Source organism: Parus major, chromosome 1, assembly GCF_001522545.3.
Source record: "Parus major isolate Abel chromosome 1, Parus_major1.1, whole genome shotgun sequence".
In the NCBI taxonomy this organism is placed as follows: Eukaryota; Metazoa; Chordata; class Aves; order Passeriformes; family Paridae; genus Parus; species Parus major.
This window is the reverse complement of record NC_031768.1, coordinates 81,399,875-81,415,645: the sequence shown is the minus strand read 5'-3', so window position 1 is coordinate 81,415,645 and position 15,771 is coordinate 81,399,875. Positions and strand designations below refer to the sequence as shown.

General features: G+C 38.5%; 1 protein-coding gene across 20 annotated transcripts in view; it reads left to right on the top strand.

Moving 5' to 3' along the window:
* DLG2 (discs large MAGUK scaffold protein 2) overlaps window positions 1-15,771 on the top strand; it is a 986,158-nt gene that overhangs the window by 587,689 nt on the left and 382,698 nt on the right. For all 20 annotated transcript variants that reach the window (XM_033516385.1, XM_033516379.1, XM_033516378.1 and 17 more), the window contains one exon: window positions 9,828-9,881. In XM_033516385.1, coding sequence (XP_033372276.1) covers window positions 9,828-9,881 — 54 coding nt within the window. The remainder of the gene's footprint in view (window positions 1-9,827; window positions 9,882-15,771) is intronic.

Below are 15,771 nucleotides of genomic sequence, written 5' to 3'. Positions count from 1 at the left end.
AGACTTATAATGACCCTTGGCGCTTTGTTTACTTAAGCAATGACATATCATACAGCTCCTTTTGTGGCACTGTTACTTCTCAAGTTCAGTCCCTTTGTTTCATTATTCTCCAAACCTATGGTGTTGTGTTGTGTTGATTTTGTGTTTTGAAATTTTTTGCTAATGCTAATTCTAAGAATTGAGAGGTCAGCAGCAATGCATTTTAATAGAGTATGTGAGAAGAAGTAGGTGTAGCTTTTTCTTGATGGAAAGTGCCTCTTTATAGATGATCTAGGAGGGTATAAATGTATATGTTTAATCAGTTGCTAATTTATGTGTTTCTGTTTGTACATGACAACTTTCCTTGTGGCCCAGTACTGCTTCCACTTTCTCTTTGTTGAGAGACCTTATTGTGGCCTTGCTGTACTTGGCTGGGTCTAAGTGAAAGATGGGGACAGACTTTTTAACAGGACCTGCTGTGACAGGATAAGGGCTAATGGTTTTAACTTGAAAGATGATTGAATTAGATTAGATATAAGGAAGAGGTGTTTCACAGTCATGGTGGTAAAATACCAGCACAGGTGCTCAGAATGTTGGTGAATGCCCTATCCCTGAAAATATTCAGTGTCACGTTGGATGGAGCTCTGAATAACTTGATCTAGTTGAAGATGACCCTGCTTATCACAGGGACCTGGGACTGGATGAGCTTCAGAGGTCCTTTCCAACTCAGACTATTCCATGGTTTTATGACTTCTTGTTTCTCCTACTCTGCTACATTCATCTTATGGAAGGGCAGTTTCCTTAACTTGAGTTTATTGTCATAGAAACAGCCAAAAGTCAGGTGCTCCCTTCAGAGCGCAGCTCAAGTTGAGATCACGTCTGCACACGATATGCTGTGTCCTCAACACTGTCTTTCATAACCAAAGGCTTTGCTCTTTTGTTTTCTTCTGCTGGTCCAGTTTCATCTCCAATACTTGATTTGTAGGTTTTCAGAAAATAGAATGACTAAATAAAAGGTGCTGAACAAATATCTGTTCTACAGTGACATTTCAGAACAATTGGTGTTTTGAAGGCAAAGGAGATTTGACTAAGGGAATTTAACTTTCTTGCCAGTTTACATGAACATTTAATTATTGAGTTGGATAATGAGAAACAGAGATGACAAACTCACACTAAGGGAAAACTCCTCATCCTGAGGTTCATGTTCACTCCAGACACCTCCCCTCCTCTAGCCATCACTTCAGGTCCCACTCAATGCCTTTAGGGCAATGAGGGACCTGGGGTCTCTCATGCGTGCGGTTGGAGAAGGGGTCAGGACATGCTTGTGTCTCTCTTCTGCTCCTTTTTCCTCACCCTTTTCTTATTTCTCGTTTCTCCTGCCCTTGTGGGGGGCTGGAACCACCTGTGTCCAGCTTAGGGCAGCCCTGGCTTCTCACAGGAGCCTCCCTTGCAGTCAACTGCTCCCTTGCTGCTTCATCCAGTGGGGAACAGGAGGCAGGCAGAGGAGACACAAGATTAATGCCTCAGTAGGACATACTTAAACAAAACACTTGAATGTAGCAGAGTGAGGTGTAAAGTCTAGAAATTGGACTGATTTTTCTTCTCTGTGCAAAATTTTTAAACTATGAGGGAAATAGGTGCTAAAAACTAAAAGAAAATGACATTTGCATATTTCCACTGTCTGTCCTACATCAAGATTGAATCATTCAAAAGGGACCATCCTCTTTAATCCATAACAACCTGATAGCACTACAAAGGTTCACAAGGAGAGCCCTGGCTAAGCTCAGCAGCTTGTGATGTTCCTGCTGGGTGCTACAACCTGTAAAATTATGGAAAATAAAGTTCTGGCATGTGCTGTCCTGCAGGCCACCCACAGAGCACTCCTGGTTCTCAGGCAGGAGGACATTGGTAAGAAAACTGATATTTAAAAATGGTTGGCAAGCCCTGTACCAGATAGTTGTGATTTATGTAACAGCATCTCTGTTGAGAGATGCATTTTATGCCATGCAAAGCTAAACCATGTAAAGGAGCTGATTCCCCCTGAGCCCTGAATAGCTGCACTTCACACATGGCTGTTTCCCTTGTAAACTGACCCACTGTGAGTGCAGTGGTCCTACAGTGATTTAGGGTTTCAAAGAAGCTGTCGGGCAAATGATATATTTGGAATTATTTAGTTAATTTTATTCAGCACTTAGAGATTCTGGGACATAAAGGCGCACTCTGGGACATCAATTAAAACTTTTCCAGAGGACGTTAGGGTAGAAGTTTACTTCCACTGACATAAAAATCAAAGCATTCTTTGTTCCAGCACAGACCAACTTGAATTTGCAGTTTATTGCAGATATTAAAAATCAAGTTTGCTTAAGTTCTTTCTATATACATAAAAGTATATACATTAAGTGAAGGCATTTGGCAAAATAGATTTGCCTCTATACATACTTAGCCAGAAGCAGTGAGTAAATTTCATGCATTATATGGACCACAGTAATTCCCAGCTCTCATGGCCACTTCAGTGCCAAAACAAGATAATTGATGATTTTGCTATTTGTGCTATTAGAACCTTTCCAAAACTCTAAAACTTCTGTATTTTTTATTCTTTTCCCTCTATGGAGAGTTTTAACTTTGACACCAGTAAGCCTTGGTGACTTCTGCCCTTGCTGAGCAGAGATGAGTACTCTTCGGCACTGATTCCATTTCTTCTGGGGTCCTTTTTATAATGCTCAATGTAACAGATTCTGTAAGATTTATGTTCTGATAAACCTCTTAAACAGATGCTGAATTTTGTTAGAGTAATACCCCTATTTCACATTTATTTTTGCATTCGAAGTGGGATTTTAGCAGAAATTTCAGGTATTTCATGATATAAAAAGGTAGTAGAATAAGACACTGAATAACTTCTTGGTAAGCTTGGTGTCTTTAAAATTAAAAAAAAAAAAGTGTAATTTGATGGGTAAGGCAGCCTTGACTCTTGAGAAAAGGGAGAAAAAGCCAAATATGAGAAAATACCATAATTAGGTTTCAAGTCAGATCCAGGCCCTCCATTGTTTGTACTGGGATCACATATGCATTTGTTTTTCCTCTCGTCCTGCTCAGCCTTTGGAGAAAGTATTTCAGTGTTAGTAGATGTAGCACTTAGGGACATGGTGGCACAGATTCCATGAAAGAAAGAGCTGAAATTTTACTTTGATTTCATTTTTGTCTCTCTCTGGAAGGTGTTCTATGTTTGTTCACACTGAGGCTGGAGGGAAAAAAACAACACACAGCTAGGTCAGATAGGATGCATAAAATCTGGATACATGCTTTTCTTCTTGTCTATTTTGAGTCTGTGTGCATTCATGTGTATTAGCACACAATCACAGAATATGCTGAGTTGGAAGGTGCTCACAAGGATCATTGAGTCCAGCTCCTGTCCCTGCACAGGATCATCCCCAAGAGTCACGCCATGTGCCTGACAGCGTTGTCCAAATGCTTCTAGAACTCTGTCAGGCTTGGTGCTGTGACCACTTCACTGGGGACTGTTCCAGTGTCCAGAGAGCTTTTCCCACTGATATTTCTGTATCCTTCATTGGATCTTATATTAGGGAAAAGAATTGTCAGTTATATTAATCATTGCTATTTCAACCTGCTAACAGGTAAGATCATTACAGGGGAAATTTCAACAACTGTATAGTAGGTGCTTTCCTGTAATTCCTTCTGATAGCCTCTGAATCCACACAGAAATGGGAGATTTTCCTTGTTTTGTTGTTTTTTTTTTTTTTAAATAATGCTAATTCATAGAGTTTTAAATAGGAAATTATTCCTACAGATTAAGTAAAAACAATGTAAAACTCCAAGTCTGCAAATAAGGCCATCTGCTTTGAAAAGTGAAATTTACATTTAAACTAAATGGCTTTATATGAGGGTGCATTATATATGTAGGGAGTGGTCTTGAGGATTTCTTGAGGCATTTTTCTTCTTTCATGGCAGCTGCAGCCTGCAAGCAAAGCTGCTTTTGACTTCTGTTTTATGTCTCAGAGCAGAGGTAGGATTGTTTGCTGCAAAGTCATTCTTTAGATGTTCAAAGAGGTTCTCTATCTTTTACATTTTCTGATTAACAGCAATGAAATGACTCTTTATCTTTCTTAGTCTTTCAGTTTGTAATTCAGTGGTAAATATGACAAAAGGTGCTGTGTCTTCTGTGATCTTGAGGCCTCACAGCGTGCCAGAGAATTAGTTTTGACATCTAAATTGTCATTTAATCTTTCTTGCCATTGTGTGTAAATGTAAATCCATTTCTTGCAATTGTGAAACTCCTGAAAACAGAAATTTAAACTAATTCATTATTACTTTCTTAAGCCTTGGCAGCCTTACACTGTATATCTGAGACATGCAGCATGCCCAAGTCATGTACAAATATAGGCACTGCTCTACTTTGTAGTATTAAGACACAAAATGCTAACATTTAGAAGTAATAGAAAACTGGGAATGTATATTCCAGAGAGTGTTTCAGAGTTTAGGGCTGACTGCCTGGAAAAATGAGCCTTTAACCCTGATACAGAGTCCAGAGTTCATTGTCTACACAAGATGGCAATAAGCCACTGACAACTCAACTTACTTTTAAAATAGTAATACGTGCACTCTTGTACTATTCTCAATTTCACCACCTCTTTATTTTGAGTTTAATTAAATGTAATAATGTAAGTAATGATGGTAATTCCTTAACAAGAAAAGCAGTAGAGGGTTCTAACAGCCTCAATTTGCACAAGAGGAGGTTGAGATTGGATATTAAGAAAAAAAGTCTTCACTGAAGGGGTGATCAAGCCTTGGAACAGGCTGCTCAGGGAAGTGGTGTAATCACTGTACCTGGAAATGTTCAAAGACCTGGCAGTGCTGGATTATTGGTTGGACTTGATCCTAGAGGTTATTACCAACCATATTGATCCTATGAAATTAAAATTGCAGCTCCGAATAAGCACAGGTGGGCAGTTTCAAAATGGTGACATACTTGGTTGTGTTTTCTTGTTAAGAAGTAATGTGCTGTGCTTATGATTTATAATATAGTGGCCACATAACTATGCTTGTGATTTTGGGGTCTGGTGTTGAATATAGTCCTGCGTAGTAGGAACAGTTAAAACAAGGACTTACAAATGATGGAAAAAGCAACCCAGTATGATATGGATCATCTCTAAAAATCTGAGTAGTATGGCCAGAACCAGTCAAGCAGGATAATGCTGGCATTCATGGTAAAGTTCACCTTGTTTGAGAGGTATGAGTCATGTCATACCCTTGTAGAGAATTTGGTAGCAGAGTAATTGTTCATGAGCTAGACCATGTGCCTTTTTGTTCTGTTTCTACTGGCTTCAAGTGCTTTTACTCTATCTTGCATCTAAGTTGTGCTTTTGGCAGAAAAGCAACTAGACTGTGTGCTGTGCTGCAAGCAGAACAATCTTGTATATATTTGTGGAAGAAAAGTGTGTTATGCTCAAGTCCTTCAAAAAGAAGAATAAAAAAAAAAATCTTCCATTTTTATTTTTTTCCCCCAAAGCTATTCAAGTTTTGACTCAGTTATGCCAACCTGTCACTGCAGCTGTCAGTGTGATGCCTTTTTTCAAAGCACTGAGATGTCTCAGCTGAAAGCAGTGCTTCCAGTCAAGGAGAAATGTCCATGCAGGGAGCAGGAGCTGTAAGTCTGACTGCACAGTACATTGTCAGCTTAGTATAATACTTAATGTATAGGTAAGAATTGGGATAGAGAGGGAAGTGAGTGAGGAATGGGGAGAACAGGATTGCTCAATTCACTGCAATCAGTAATATCCACACTTCTGGTGATTGGTTTGGTTTTACTTTGCATCTTGGAAGAGCTGGTTAAGTGTAATTTACTTGGTAAAATATACTTCAGTGTCTTTGTCAAGACTGTGGAGGAGGTCAAAGTGCAGAGTTAGGAATAAAGTCATTATCTTTCAGAAAGATACTACTTCTCACCCAGTCTCAAGCCTAGATGAAGAGACTATACATCTGTGTGGGTATACAGATTAAGAGATAAGAGGCGGTGCTGTCTCTAAGACACTCTAGGCAGAGGTTCTCAAGAGAATCTAGGCATGTTTTTGCATGCCTTTGTTAATTTATGCGCTGTTGATGAATCCTGGTTCATAGATTTGTCGATGTTCTCCCTTAGAAGTACAGAGATACCTGAGTATGTTGTTTGAGGATCTGGTGAACCAGTGTGACATGTTTTAAAGTCACCATAGATACAGACATGTCATTCTGGAAAATAAAGTCTTTGACTCCTTGTTGATACTGCTCTTGGCCCTTCAGTAACTTCACTGTGGTTACAGGACTGTTGTGATGCTATTGTGTACTCCATGGCTAGCACTATATTTAGGGCTCTCTCCAGTGATTGCAAACTGTCTTCTCAACTTTGCATGATTGAAATCTCCTGCTTTAAAGCGTGAGCTACAAACAGGGCCCAGCTAATGAAATAATCTCCATTTCCTGCACTTTAATGCAGTTTTGCAGCTCAGGAGGTTAGTGTTTTTCAAATTACCATATATCAGAGAGATGGGAGCAAAACATTTGTATTAAATCATATTTCTTATTAAAAAAACTCCAACAAAACAAATACCACCCCCCTCCAAGAGAGAACAAAACAAAAAACCTAAAAATACAAGTTGTAACAAGAAGTGCTGTCCCACACAGAATCACATGCAGAGATACGAACAGGAGGAACAAAGAAAGCAAATAAATTCACTGATGATATTAGTTGTGAGTGAGTGCTTATAGTCACTATATCCATCTGAAACTACTGCACTGTGAATTTTTTCATGCCCATCTGTCTGAACAGGATAAATTCCCCAGTTTCAGAAAATCAGTTTGATAGTTTAGTTTAGTTTTTCCAATCAGTGAAAGAATACTGTAAGCACAGTGTTGAAATGAACCCTGAATGATGTACTGGCTTGAAAACGAATTCTTTACAGGCTCTGTAGCAGGGCCAGTCAGGAAAGGACCACGTCATTCAAAGGAGCAGCTTTAAATGCTCAGACTTTTGCTGTGGAAGGGACGATGGACCAAGTGATAACGCAAGGATCAGGATTAGGTAGGAAGCTAACAAAAGGAAGCATTGTGGTGAGTGTCCATTATCTGGGCCTCCAGAATGTTTTGTCAAGGCTCACAAAGGACAGAGGGAGGTGATTAAAAAGAGGGAGGTCAGTTTAAAAATGTCTACAAATGTTTGTATTTTCCACTGCCAACCTAACATCTTTCTGTGATGAGAAATCCACTAGCTCTGTGGATGAGGGAAAATCGGTAGATGTCATTTGCCTGGATTTTAACGAAGTTTTCAGCACAAATTCTCTTTCATAGCCAAATGAGAGAGAAATTAAATGGATGGGTGTACTAGAAGATGAGTGGGATCCTGGCTAGACCACCAGACCCAAAGAGCAGCGGTCAGCAGTTCATAGTTCAGTTACTGATGGCAAGTTCTTTGTGGTGCTCATACAGAGTTGATAGAGGTGCTGATGCTGTTTAACATCTTCATTAATAACCAGAATGATTATATAGAGAGCATTGTCAGCAAGGTTTGAGGTAACACCAGACTGGGAGGAGTGGATGATACATAGACTGTTCCCTGCTCTTCAGAGGAAAATATCAATAGGAAGGAGAAATGGGGTGAGAGGAATCTCACAAAGTTCAGTGTAAACATGTTCCCCATGACAGAATAAAACGTGGAGCAGTCCCAGGCAGGCACAGTCTGGCTAAGCTGCAGCTTTGTAGAGAGAACAAGTTGCATGTGAACCAGCTATTGCAGCAGTGAGGGGGAATGGCAAACTGGGCTGCACTACCCAGCCAGGGGCAGCAGGGTGAGAGACATCTCATCCCCTGTCAGGCTGCACCAGGAGTACTCTGTCCAGCCCAAGTGTTCTCACATTTGTTTCTGATTTCTTCAGCTTTACTTCGGGAAAATCTGATACAGATAAAAGGCTTTGTTCTTCAACAGGTTAAAGAGGTTTGGGGAAATGCTTTGGAAAATTACTTCTGAAAGTTTTTTTGTTTTATTTTAGTAGATACTATTTTTTCAATCAGCAGTGGAAAGATGTTTTTATTCTGAAAATTGCAAACTTTGTTTGTAGTTGGTAACAGACCGACACAGTAGGTAAAAATTAAAGGGAGATAAAATCAATACTGTAAAAAATTCCCAAGCTTATTCTTCCTGTAGCAAAGGTAGCATTTTTTAAGTGTATTGAGCTAAATATTAATGTAAAAACTATGATTCTAAAAAGGAAATATTTTGTTTTACCTTTAATGATAATGCATATTCCATATGCCTAAAGCTAAAAGTACTATAATCACATAGCTTTCGGCTTTTACCTGTCACTTCAGTGTGTCCAGTGTTTTGGGAATATGTTTTGAGAATAACAGAGTATGGGCATATAATATCTTTTCAGATACTAAGCATTTTAATGTAAAATAAATACCTTACCATGACAACTGGTCCATACCATGAAATGCAGACACCAAATTGTATGCATTTAATTTTAATTCCTGGCTTACACCGTTGTACAGAAATTGTGGCATTCATCAGCAGTTGCTTTTGTCCAGTAACATGAAATTTCTTTGAACATAGAATTATCCTTGAATGGCTCCATAAAAAATGGGGGAAAAAAACCTGTGCTACTCTCATGTTACTTGAATTATTGCACTGATGTCACATTCTTAATTTGGGTTGTTAGGTTTTGAAATCCCACGATAAATATTTGATGGCAGGAATAGGATCAGTGTTTTCAGCAGCGCCGTGTTCGTGCCCACCATGCACAGAGATCCTGCAGTCTGTATGAGTTTAAAGTGCAGTCATTCAGTGACAAATATTCAGTGTAGATGAATAGATCTAATGAGCTACTGTGCTAAGCATTAGTGCTGTCATCAGCCCAGTACAGTTCCTGAAGAGTCTTTGCTGCCCAAGAAGGCATTAGTAAGGCTGAGAAAGGGTGCCTTCCATCTATTCTTGTACTACACTGACTACATGTTGATCCTTCTGAGTCTTTGATTATTAACAATCCCATCTCGGCAGTCCTGCCTCTTTGGCATTTTACTGATGGTGCTTGCCTCTGGCTTACATGTTCTCACAACTTTCTGGTTTTCTCCAGACTCTGAGCCAGGTTTATGCAGCTGGGTTATATCAGAGTTTGGCATTGGGTCTGTACCACTGAAGCCCAGAATGGGAAGAGCAGGAGGTTCAGGTGGTTGGAAACTAGCCTAGATATGAGCTTCATCAAAAATTTAAAGATCAGGTTGGGCAGCTTTGCAGATGCACTAGTCTTAAACTGGTCTGTGTTTCAATCTGAACCTCAGCTGAGTGTATGTGAACCATGCCAATTACATACCTTTGACATAAGTATCATAATGAATGTGCTTATACATATACCTATACAATACTGCTAAGTAGTGTAAACATTAAATGTTTATCCTTTGTGAAGATCAGTTAGTCATCTTGGTTCAAACACAAAAGGTGGACTTGTCAGGTAGGGAAGCTGAAACCCTCAACCTCAACATCGCCTAATTAAAAGTTGAATACATCAGGTTTCTTACAGTTCTACTGAAAAAATGAACAACTGGATAATGCATATGCAGGATGTGGTCCAAAGCCTGGAGAAATTAAAAAGAAAGACCACAGTGAGCTGTGGTTTGGAAGCTGAGAACCTATTTCCTTCATCCTTGATTGAGCAGTACCCACAGTTATATACTGCTGTATGATTTGAATTCAGTGGGAAAACAGGCTTTTAGACTTTTCACTTTATGTATCAGTATGGGTATTTAAATATAAAAGAATTTAAAGTGTTTCAATTTATTTTCTCCCTTTTTTTATTCTCTTTCAGGCAAGCCCTGCCCCTATAATTGTCAACACAGACACCTTGGACACAATCCCCTATGTAAGTATTAAGGGTTGTTTTTTTTAAGTATCTACAGCTGGTTTATTTTCACACAGAAATTCTGTTTGGTATTGCATGGAATTAATCTTCTAAACAAATCTTGCCGTTAATAATTCCTTTTGCAGTTACACAGTAAATTCCTTTCTAAGAAAAGAAATTGGGAATGACAGTTACACTCAGGTGAATCATAGCATATTATATACACACAGTTTGTAGCTGAAGTTTACCAAAACTAGCCTTTCTTTGAAAAAAAGTGACTTCATTAAGGCTGTCATCCTCACCAGTGAAATAAGTATTTCTTTTTAGAGTCATGCACACCCTGCTAGCTTAAATGAAAAATACCTGGATGCCCAGTGTATATTAAAATGGTACAATATCCTTTCATTTGTCTGTCTGTCCTTCTTTTGTAGATGGAAATTGCTCATGATAAATAGCAGGTCAAACTAATCGATTTGTTATTTTCCTGTTAATGTCTCTTCTTTTTTATGATTTGTAGGAAACAGATTATCGTAAAATAAATGCATGTTTTTATTAGATTTTTAAAAATCTGTCTTTTCTACAAGCATTTGATATTACTGTCATTCAGACTGTAAAATCAACTATAGATGGAGATAAAGGACATAGAAAAACACAAAGTAAACACATCACAAAGAGAGTAACAGGCTTAAATGACTGGGGCAAGGAAAAACAAGTAGCACAAAGCTATCTAGCCAACCAGTATCTAGTCTTTCTTCTTGCATCATCTTAGTTATCTTTTTGAAACTCCTAATTAATGTCTCTCATCTGTCGTGTTTTGTCCACATCTGTTTCTTACGATACCAATGCATAAGCCTAATTATTTATCTACCTACTCCAGTCATGTTGCTGGCTTCTGTCTTAGAGAAGACTGTTGATGACAAGTTTAATAGGGGTTGTCCTGGCCAGTTTGTTACTGACAATTCATAAAACTTGGAAATTATGGTGCAGAACACAGGTAAAGATCACAGCCAAGAGCAATTTAGAAGAATGAAAGTGCTCTAAAGCAGAAGAGAATTTAGTCCCTTGATGGGAATATGAACTATTGGAAGGGTGAAAAAGTTAAATAGAATTTCTCTGTTCATTTGCATGCAGCTTTTTTAAACGTCTTCCTATCATTTCTGTCTCAATTTTCCATCTTAACATCAAAACCATCTGCTATGGTCTCACTTTCAATAGGTCTCTTTGGCTTTTCTCCTTTATTTTGATGAGACATTTTACACTTAGTGTTCTCTGTCTTCCACAAGGGACATTGTGAGCCCCAGTTCTCATTTTCAGCACTAGACCTGTGCCCAGGATCCTCCGCAGCTACGGTGTTTGAATTCCTAAATACAGATTCAATTACACTAGTGACAAGATGCTCAATCAATAAGATTTATTCCCTTAACACATTCTATCAATACTTGCACACTTTTGTGCCACTTTTGTACAAAGTTGAGTTCCTTTCTGTTAAATTATAAAGAACAAATGACCAAGCACATTCAAGAGAAATGTTGACAGTGGGCTGAGAAGTGCCTTGCGGGCTGTTTCAGTCTCCAACACATGATGTGAAGTGGATAAATAAACAGAAGGTGCTTACAGTACAAATAGACAACTTTGAATTGGTCACCTTGCTCTTCCCAGCCTGGGAAGGAGTTACTTCTCTTAGATATGGGATGCAGCAGTGCCACCACTGAGGGACTTACTTAACACTAGGCACTAAGAAATACTTCACTGTGACCTGTCTGCTGAGCCCAGGCCACCATAGTGCCCCACAGAACTTGGGGTCTCTGCTTTACAAATAGGCATTTCCTTCTGCTTAGGATTTGTATGCCTGAACATCTTCTCAGATGAGACACAAAAACAAGCCATGAACAAATGACCTCTTCCTCCAAACTAGTATTTGAGAGTGTGGGCTGGGAGACCTGTGTTTTCTTTCTTGCCCTCAGGAGTAATGCAGTTTAATTTAGTTTGGCTTCAGTTTATATTTCCTCTGCAAGGGAGATGCTGTAGTCACTGGGCCAGATCCATGTGTGCATCCACTCCTGGTCCAGGGATCCTTCCCAGTACAGATTTAGTGACAGCATGTGGTGAAATTACTCTGGCCAATAGGTAAACACTCCTCTCACTCCTCTCTGGTGTGGGTCTGGAAGAAAATAGGAGATAAAATTAGAGTTGTATATGAAGGCAGTGAGTTAAATAGAGAAAGCAAATGCTGCATATGCAGGTAAAGCAAAATAAGAAATTCATTCACTACTTCCCATCAGTGGGCAGATGTTTAGCCTTTCCTGGAAAGCAAGGCTTCATGTGTAGCTTGTTATTTGGGAAGATCTGTCATAACCATCAATGTTTTCCCTTGCTCCTCCTTTCCCTGAGCTTTTATTGTAGAACCATGTGATATAGAATATTCATTTGGTCATGTGGAGTCATCTCTCCTGGCTAGGTCCCCTCCAAAGCCTGTATCCACCCCAGCCAACTTGCTACTGGGACAGGAAGGGTAAAATCAAAAGGAGAAAAAGCCTTTATGCTGTGAAAGCTCTCTACAGCAATAAGCAAAATGTTGGCATATTATTATTGTTTCAGCCACACATTGAATTATTGCTCCACGTAAGCTACTATAGAGAATAAACTCCATCCCAGAAAAACCCAGCACAGCCTGTAGTATTGTGTGGGTCCTGTAATACAGCCTATAACATCATTGGGTGTTAGGGGATTTTTGTCTCTTTCAAGTATTTGGAAATACAGAGACAAATCTTCCAAACAGGATGAGTTAAGTGTATGATGGTGCAGCCATCATCATATCATTTATTTTATAGGAAATGTAATTTAGCAGATATGCCCTAAAATATTTTTTCTGGATGAGGTCAGTTCAGAGAGATAACAAAAAGCTAGATTTAATTATGATTTTGGAACTTGAACATGTGTCAGACATCTGCATTTTCAGCACTGTTAGGACTTCCAGACATGCCTGGGGGAAGACTATAAGTGCCTAGGAACATTTTTGATGAATTTTGAAATATCCTTAGAGTTAACTAGCTAGGTATTTGCACTTCTGAAAGTCACTACTGATTTGTAGTTGCCATAAAATAAACATCTAACACTCTGAGAAAAAATTACTTTATTGATCACAGAAGCCCAGTTAAGTTCTTTTATTTTCTGTCCAAAGCTAAAAGCAGCCTTGGTGTAGAGATGCTGATCCTCTCTCAGAACTGTAGAGTGTTTAAAACACCTAGAAGTGCCATTCCTTGGGGCTATAATGATCTTAGATTCCTGCTGTTAATCCCTATTCATTCATTTCAGCTCCCATTGCCAAAGTACACTTGGAGTCTAGGAAGACTGGATGGGAAGAACAAGAATTTTTCAGATCCTACTAATTGGGTCATATTTCTAATGTTCACATTATTTATTTTTTTTTTCATACTCTGTCTTTCTCTAGTCTTAGATGGTTGTCCTTGAATTCTTTTGATAGAGTTTGCCTTCCACAAATCTGAGCACCATTTCTAAATCAACTTGTTGAAGAGATATGTCTCAAGAAAATTTTTGACATATTTTTTTTTAATTTCTGACTGTGATTTTTTAAGATACTTTTCATGACATACCAGTCGTGATACTAGTACTTTTCACAATACTAGTTAATGCTGTCCACTCACATTTTTCCAAAAACAATGTGCTGCTAAAAAAACTAGATTTTTTTTATTAAGTAATGGTAATTTTAATTGTATTTACCATAAAAAAAGTTAAGTAATCCATTTGTTACTATGTAGTAATTATTTTCAAAATTAAGCACTGGAATGAGCATGGATTTTCAAATGTTGCTGAATCAAAATGGTATTTTTTTCTGTAATTACTAGCCACAACTGATAACATAAATAAGGTCAGGCTATTTTTAGTGTTGTTACATGCCAGACAGAGACTTCTCAGGATTTCATTAGGCTGCTGGCACAACTTCTGTCATTGTTTCATTTTACAGGATGTACCCCCAATGCATTTCCAATTCATTAATCTCTGCCATCTTCCTCCTTTGAAATTCCTGAGCGTTTTTGCGAGATACCCCTCACAGTGATGGTCAGAATCCACAAAGCATGTTCACACGTTATCTCTGCACTGGTCCACCTGAAAGAAATCTCCTTTTTACAGTTGATGCACAGCTGGTAAACTGAGTGATTTGTCTCATTAACACCCTAGTGAGTTAAAATCACATAATTAAACATTTTGCAACTGTTGACATTCTTCAAACCTTTCAACTCAATAGTTTGGGAAAAAAAAAAAAATCATCCTTTGTGGGTCTGGTTATCATCAGTATGCTTTTCTTAGATGAGATAAAAGAAGAGGCCTTATTATATTATAGTGCATGTTATTCCTTATAATTTGGGCCTGCAGCAAGTAACAGAAGAAACAGTTAATTAAGTTTTTTTCTAGGTTCAGTGGTTTGAAAACTTTGGCTTGCCAAGCTTTGGACGTGGGAATAAATTTGATAGGAAGCTTCGATGGTACAAAACGAATTATTCTGTGACATTTTAAGCACAATTAAACATTTGTGGGAGTTTGTTTGTTCTCTATTCTTTGGCTGTAAATTTTAGATCTCTTTGTATAATGAGAAGCATTAATTTAATAACATATGAATCATCTCATTTTCTCTCTTGCATGGAATAGGTCTTATTTCTTTTTTCATTTCCAAAAAGCTGCATAGTTCAGTTAAAAGTAGCTATAAGGCTGTCTTTGCTGCATCACTTCTAGAAATTGAAGGGGACTTTTCTATTTATCTTATGATGGAATTTTCTTTTCTTTTCATCTTAACAAAAATATTTAGAACAGTTCACTCAGGTACTGTGAACTTCTCAGGTTCCCTTGCTCCCCCATCCTGTCACAGCAATAAGATCTAAGCAATATGTACTTTATTCTCCTTTCAGTCACAATAAATTCCTCATATTTCTTCAGTTTCACATTGTTCTTTCAAATTATTTTTTATTATTACTATTTTATTATGAGTTATTTTATTATTCCTTTGGTTTACTAACTATATTGCCTATGCTGAGTTCTGTGAAGATACATTTAAGACATGCCCTGAAGAAGTAATTTTCAAATTATGTAGGTTATGTTTTCATGAGCTGTAATCAATCTTTGTATCCTTTTACTCTTGCCTGAGTGTGGCCACAGAAAGAGCTGTGCAGCTGTTTCTGTGCATTCCAGCTGAGGGACCCTGTGAGCTCAGCCCTTCCTGGGGCAGGGCAGTGCCCTGTGACACCTCCTGCTCAGGGAAGTGTGGGGGCCAGGATGATGCCAAAATGGGGAGTTTAGGAAAACTTCCAGCTTTCCTCTCTGCCATTCAGCTAGTGCACCTAGCTATAGCACATTAGGAGACAGATAAAAGCTTAAGCAAAGGCTAAAAAAAGAATAAATTCTTCCTGTTCTGATGTTGTGGGTGGAATCAGGCACTTCACTCTCAAATGAGAAGAAGCTATATTTTATTGATATAAGAGAAGTTCAGTGGTATACACAGCAGTTTAAGAATTAAAGAATTAATGGCTATGTATACTTGAGCATTTACTGCACACAGAACAGTCAGACAAAATTTTGGGGGATCTTCCCATTGAGCCATGAGTTTCAGAAAGGATCCCATTGTGTTCCAAACTTCCTTTCATGGGGGAGTATAGGGGCAGCTGGATCCAGACTGTTTCAGCCTTGGCTAATGGTTGATATCTAAAGGATTATATATTTGCAATCTCTTAGGTCAGAAAAGGCCTCTGAGATCATCAAGTCCAACCTTTGAACAAACCAAAATGTCAACTAGACCATGGCACCAAGTGCCACATCCAGTCTTTTCCTAAACACCTCCAGGGACAGTGACTCAACCACCTCCCTGGGCAGCCCATTCCAATGTCTAATCATCCTTTCC